Source organism: Sinocyclocheilus grahami, unplaced genomic scaffold (genome assembly GCF_001515645.1).
Source record: "Sinocyclocheilus grahami isolate Dianchi unplaced genomic scaffold, SAMN03320097.WGS_v1.1 scaffold342.1, whole genome shotgun sequence".
Taxonomy (NCBI): Eukaryota; Metazoa; Chordata; class Actinopteri; order Cypriniformes; family Cyprinidae; genus Sinocyclocheilus; species Sinocyclocheilus grahami.
Window position 1 is genome coordinate 507,570 of NW_015505521.1, and position 6,754 is coordinate 514,323.

Genomic DNA, 6,754 nt, shown 5'->3' on the forward strand with positions numbered 1-6,754 from the left:
TTCGCATCTGTATTTTTAATTGGACAAAGCAAGAACATGTAATAATAGGATGAACATTATTTAAAAAATCCCTCAAAACACAAGGTCTCAATGTATTCGTAGGCACTGCCTATATTTCATTAACATCAGTTTCTTCCAATGAAATCAACTCAAATAAGGCAACATAATTGGTCTCGTCTTTTAAAACTCCAATGGGCAACAGTGCAAAATTCTGATCCACTCAGGTTTCTTGTGTTGATACCAAATACTTCATAAAAAAAAAAGTCAACATTTCGATTTTATACACAGAATTATCGCAATTCTAACAAAATGTTCGTTGCAGCGCAAGGCCGCAAATTCTTCTCCATGAGTTCTCTGGAAGAATCCTTACAACCGCATGGATCAGCATTTAACAGAGTCACTAATGCTGAAGGATAGTTGCATGAAGCCCAAAACCCCTTCACCACCCACAGTCCCTCCCACCTACCTACAAAAAAAAGCAAGCAAGCATCCATAATCAACATCTGAATTATCTATACATAGCGTCCCAAGAGTTGTTTGGTTATTTACATACAGAATGATATACTTATAAGCCCTCAAAAAAAAAAAAAGTGTAATGCAAAACAATTTAAAATACCTAAAATTTGCGTAACATCAAATTCTTGTGAAAACGTATTAATATTGTGCAATATTCATCTGCCTTTAAGGAAAAAAATGAGGCAGTCATCCCTGCAATTGGTTGAGTTTGAGAAATTGAATGTCTAATAAAAAAAAATAAAAATACAACTGACATCCATTTTATTCATTTTATAAACAAACAAAAAAAGTTTCTCACGATTCATTGGTGTCATCACTCCTCTCAACAAAATTTTGCTTTTAAAATGGCAAGTCCAAAAAAAAGAAAGGCAAAGCTTCATATATTACAAAATCAGCAGCTGAAAACGCTTTAAACAAACCAAAAAACAAGCAAAATGGAAAAGTTGGTTATTGTTGATTTTATTGATTTATTTGACTTAAAAATGGCACAGTCCTCTTTGAATAAGTCGGTCGGACACCAGGCCGAAGACTTGTGGATTTATGTGGGTGGGTGGGTTAATGTGTCTGAACACATTTGTTGTTTAATCCCAGTGTAGGGCAACTCGAGACCCCACGATGACGAGCAAGATCTGCCTTAAAGTCTTAAAGGAAAATAACACGTGGCGGGTGGGGAGGGTCAGGAAAAAAAATGGCACACCCCCTCCCCAGGCCAGGCATCTTGATAGGTGTTTAAGAATGGGGTGGGGGTCGTATGTAGATCCCTGCTGTGGCCGCAGTGGAGTGCTAGAGTTGTCCGTCGCTCCATCAGTGTGTGTGGTATCCTGCAGTGCCCATGCTGGACTGGTTGGCTAGCACGGTCCCGTTGACTCCCTGCGCAGGCTCCACCACGCCTCCGTTACTCACGGCACTCACGCCGGGCCACCCAGCCCCAGCCTGTATGTGACTACAAGACAAAGTAGCTGTTAGCTGGTGGAGGAGCCGATATTTAGAAGATACTTTTCATTTTAAAAATGGCAGTTACAAACCTTGAATCTACGTACTAGGAGGAAAATAGCTGGTGTTTTTATTTGATCATAAGTACTCCGTCTCAAAAGTTTCCCATTTAACTAAAAATTAATTTTCCACCAATTTGTTTAGTGGTGTCTACGAAACCCCTCATTTGAACCATTTACCACTACTTTGCACAATAATTACTGTGTGGTGCAACTGATTTCAGATTCACATGCTCTGAGATGCCATGTAGAAAATGATTCTTTAATGACGCTTAACAGTTAATACCTCAGCTCTGTGATATTACATAATAAATGGTTCAAATACACGGTTCATGTACAAAGGAAAAGGTTCCCATGGATTCTGGACAATGATTTTCCCAGTGGTTTGTGTTTGAACGATTTTTCTCTCTTTTCATTTTTTTTAAATACTACACACATGAACCATTTTTGATCAAATAAGTACTTGGGCTTAGCTTTAGTGGTTGGCAAATATTTGCCTTTTTTTTATTATAGGCATTTTTATTTAAATTACTGGCTGAAAAGTTTTTCTTTTTGGCTGACGTGTGTCAGAAGTGGGACTTTTATATTTACAGTGTTAGGACGGTTATCTTGAAAGCCCTGAAATTATTACATTTAAATTCATGTTGTGTGTTTGTCAACTTCTCTTTATTTGTGAAAACTACTATATCAGAACAAACAAGAACACAAAAATATAGCTGCAAGCAGCGAAGACGAATCCAAGTCACCAGTGCCAACGCCACCCCGGTGGCATCAAGAAAACGGTGCACAGCGGGCACATGCATTTACAGAAACCCACCGTCAGTCTGGTTTTAAGGGTTACAGCAATGAAAGTGTTCCACTATAACATCAAGAGTGTGAAGCAGACAGACAGACAGAGAGAGAGAACAATATATAAAACTTCGGTAACACTTTACAATAAGGTTTCAGTTGTTAACATGAACTATATTAGTTAACATGAACAATATTTATATAGCACTTACTAAATCTCAGTTAATTTACTAACACATCAATTAAAATTTAAAGTTGTATCTGTTGACATTAGTTGATGTACTGTGAAGTAATATAAACATTTTTATTATCCAACTTTAACAAAGGTTAGGTAATAAATGCTGTAAAAAGATTGTTCTTTGTTAGTTCATGTTAAAGGCAGAGTAAGTGATTTTTCAAAAACACTTTAGAAAACTGATTCGGGCCGAATCGCAAAACAAACTTGTAGCCAATCAGCAGTAAGGGGCGTGTCTACTCGTGATGTGGAGGAGAGCGCGTTCAGTGCACAGGACGGACATTAGCTGAGCCGAGCGACAGAAAGATAGAGATGGCGGATAAAAAACAAAAGAGGAATGATAAGGCAACAAATAGGACCCGTGTAAATATCGGATCAGCTTTCCAGCGCTGGAGAGAACTCAAGGAGCGGAGGCCTGCGATCGGACGCCGAGGTTGCTTTGTTTCTTCTCAATAGGTGAGTAACACCATGTCTACAACAGCTAAAGTCTGCCTACACTGGACGCGATCAAACGACCGTTGAAAACCATTTGAAATTTGTGTCAGCACGTCATAAATAGAACCCGGCAGCAGTTTTCTGTCGGGATTTGTTGCACCGCTCCGCTCACGTCCGGTGTAGACACGGTGTAATATTGGTTTTGCTTTGTTTCACAGAACTAATCTTTGCCTGGGTTGCGTACGTATGTGTGGGGCGGAGCTATCAAAATAGGGGCGTGTTTGTTTTGGTGATTTCAAATATCAACATTGGCTACCAGAAATCACTTACTCTGCCTTTAATGCATTAACTAATGTTAACAAATGAGGCCTTATTGTAAAGTGTTACTCAGTAACTAATATGAACTAACAAAGAACAATATATTTTTACAGCTTTTATTAATCTTTGTTAATGTTATTTAATAAAAATGTTAGTGTTCATGATAGTTCACAGTACATTAAGTAAAGTTAACAGATTAACTTTACATTGTAATAATGTATTAGTAAGTTTTGAACTTAATATCAACTAACATTAATAAATGTTATATAAATATTGTTAATGTTAACTAATATGGTTAAGATTTTTTTTTTTAATGAAACCTTATTATAAAGTGTTACCAGTTACTGCATTGTTAACAAATGAGACCTTACTGTGAAGTGTTACCAAAACTTTTAATGATCTACCAGATAAAATAAAAAAAAGATTTTAATGCTCTACAAGCATTTCTAAAACAATTATGTAAGACCTGCACAAATAAAATGAATACCATATGAGTGGGGTAGGGCAATGTCTATGATAACACATTAAACTGTAAAAGGCATGATTTACAGTTCAGATGCAGGTTTCCACAAAAACTAATTTTTATAAAATGAAACACTTAACTTTTGAGCCTTTAAACTATTTTTAAGAAAATGGATGTTAGCCAAAAGTATCAATTAATATATTAAATTAATCAATTATCAATCAATTATTACATTAATTAAATAACATCTAAATCGTTTAGATTTTTATAATGAATTATCTGGTCGATCCACTAGTTCACAATTAAAATGTTGCGTGTTTGCAGCATAAAAACATGGGCTGATTTTCACATTGGTCTTAACAAAAATAGCAGAAGGGCTTATTGAAAATGCAAATTCATCCTCTGCCAGGAGAGGCGCTTTTGGAACTGCAGACTATAGCGGTTTCCACGGTAACGGCTGTAAACAAAGCAGTGCAGCACTTTGAAACATGCAGCGCTCATGTTTGTTCAATGAAATCACAGCCTTTAGAAGTTTAATCGTCACTTTCAGCCTTATCGCAATTCTTGTCTTTCTGTCCCCAAATTTAAGACTTCTTGAAATCATAATTAAGACTTTCTTGTCCCATTTAAGAACTTTTATGGCCTTAAATTTGATGTAACTAAATTTAAGACTTTTTAAGGACCTGTGGAAACCCTGTAATTAAACCAGTGAATCGGACTCCAAGAAAGTAGCCTTTTGAAATTAAGCAAAACAGAGGCCATGTTGATCTGTAGACTTACTTGAAGCCCTGCTGGGTCCAGGCCTGTCCGTACACGCCGTAAGTGGGTACCTGCCAGCCATTAGGGACATACTGACTAATTTGTTGTGCATTGCCGTACCACTGTCCCCACTGGCCGTATGGTTGTGCAGCAAAACCAACTTTGTTCTGCTATAAAATTACAACATGCCCAGGAGTTATTTATGCATTTTTTTATCAGGAAACAATTCTCATATTTGCAACATTACATCACAAGAAGCAATTCCACTATTCAACATTATATTTACTGGAACTTTCAAGACTTTTTAGAATAAAACAGAATGGAAACGTACTACTGCTCACCTGAGGTACCTGCACCTGCTGCAAAGGGCTCACCATCTCTGTAGTCTCTTTACCCCAGTAACATTTCACCATGTGACCTTCTACGGACGTGCCATTAACAGACACTATCGCATGAGCTGCACTTTCATGAGAGTTGAACCTGCAGAGATCAAGAGTTACATCAGCCTCCACCATTAGGACCGGTATCCACCACATTTCACTTGAACGACATTAACATACCTCACAAATGAGTAGCCTTTGTCTGGGAACACTCGGATTTCCATTATTTGTCCAAAGGGGGAAAAGGTCTGTCTCATGAGTTGTTCTACATCAAAATGACAAGAGGAGCACATTGCAAAAGTGATTGAATTGAATTCAAAAGGGTTACAGAGTTAGGTTAAGCTTCTCAAAAGTATAAACAAATCAAAGGTATAATGTTTTAGCCTGCAGCAAACATTAACCTGTAAGGCCTGTAGTGACTCCGCCACAATAAACAGTGCAGTTGCTGGGGCTGGACTGGTTCACTACCTCATCAAACGACAAGTGCTTGGTGTTTGCTGTGAAATTGATTAATGAAATGCTGATTAGTCTGTGTTCATAAAAGTTCATACACAATTTAAACGTTGTCATCTTTGATTGTCACAAAATTTTGAAGTCATTCAAAGCTGGGGTCCATTTTTTCTGTAGATGTCGGTTGTCACTTGTATCAAGACACTGCACCAGGATTGACATAATGATGCCAAACATGTTCTTGCAAGTCCCATCATTAATGTTAAACCTGGGAGACAAGTCTTGACGCATCATATAAAAAAAATTTTTAAAAGAAAGAAATTTGCTTGGCTTATTCTTGGAGTTACTATTGTGATAAATCGGTTTTCTGCAAAACTTCCACAAAAGATATTTTGTGTTTACCCTACAAAGTTCATAAAGGTTTGGAATAAAGGCGAAAGTAAATTACAGTATTTTCTTTTCTTTTGACAGAACTAACACTTTTAGCATGGGTTAGACAGCAGCTTCATGATCACAGTTAGAAAAAGAATAAGGCTTGCTCTTGATTTACAAAAAAAGAAAAAGAAAAAAAAAAAAAAGAAGTCTTTAAAAGCATATGGATACTCACTTTCATAGGTGGGTTTAGGCGCTGGGGGTTTTCTTGTAGCCCAGTTAGTCCTGATCTGCCTGCCGCCCAACCACTGACCTCCCATTTGCTGAATGGCATTCTCTGCATCCTGCAATCAACCAGCACAACAAGAACATCAGTACATGGCCACAACAGAAGCTTCTGCGTTGTGCATTCAAATGCAGATGCCCCCCACCCCTAGATAAAAACCTGCATTTCCTGATGTTGGATCATGACTCACCCATTTGTTGAAGAAAGAAACAAAACCATAGCCTTTAGACTTCCCCGTCGCCATGTCTTTGACTACACGTGCATCTCTGAGAAAGAGAGAAAAGGTTGGGCTTGTTGACAACAGACAGCTTAAACTGGGAAAAATTATACTGGAACTCTTTGAGACTTTTAAACATCACTGAGGGCAAAGTCAACAAATGTGTTAGTGTCAACAACAACAACAAAAAAAACTGCTCGTTATAAAAACCCATTTTACACATTCAAATGAACAAAAAAAAAAATATCACATTTTTAAAAAAATGTTTTAAATAACCCTAGACAGATACTCGGTCATATTTAATAAAATGACAACTCAGCTATACATGCAAACTGAAAGTGGGGCAAAAACATAGGTGTGCTGATGTGTTTCTGCATTATTCATGAATGACCTCTCTTTGATAAAAAGGTGACAAGCCTTTTACATGACCTTACACGTTACTGGGGTTTAAACAGACTGAATGACTCAAAGTAGTTGAATGCAACTCGCTGAAGAAAAGAAAAAAAAAAAAAAAAAAAAAAAAGGATTTTTTTTACTCAAAA

At 37.1% G+C, this 6,754-nt stretch overlaps 1 protein-coding gene across 3 annotated transcripts in view; it reads right to left on the reverse strand.

Moving 5' to 3' along the window:
• The window catches only part of LOC107603187 (TIA1 cytotoxic granule-associated RNA binding protein), a 10,534-nt gene continuing 3,780 nt past the window's right edge, over nt 1-6,754 (reverse strand). The window contains exons 6-12 of one of the 3 annotated variants that reach the window (XM_016295913.1): nt 6,186-6,261; nt 5,945-6,053; nt 5,289-5,384; nt 5,068-5,152; nt 4,849-4,987; nt 4,529-4,674; nt 1-1,459 (exon numbers count right to left, since the gene is read on the reverse strand). In XM_016295913.1, the coding sequence (XP_016151399.1) occupies nt 1,321-1,459; nt 4,529-4,674; nt 4,849-4,987; nt 5,068-5,152; nt 5,289-5,384; nt 5,945-6,053; nt 6,186-6,261 (790 nt within the window). In that variant the 3' untranslated portion in view covers nt 1-1,320. Of the gene's footprint in view, nt 1,460-1,923; nt 2,368-4,528; nt 4,678-4,848; nt 4,988-5,067; nt 5,153-5,288; nt 5,385-5,944; nt 6,054-6,185; nt 6,262-6,754 lie in introns of those variants that run through there. The other 2 variants (XM_016295912.1, XM_016295914.1) reach the window with 2 other exon arrangements.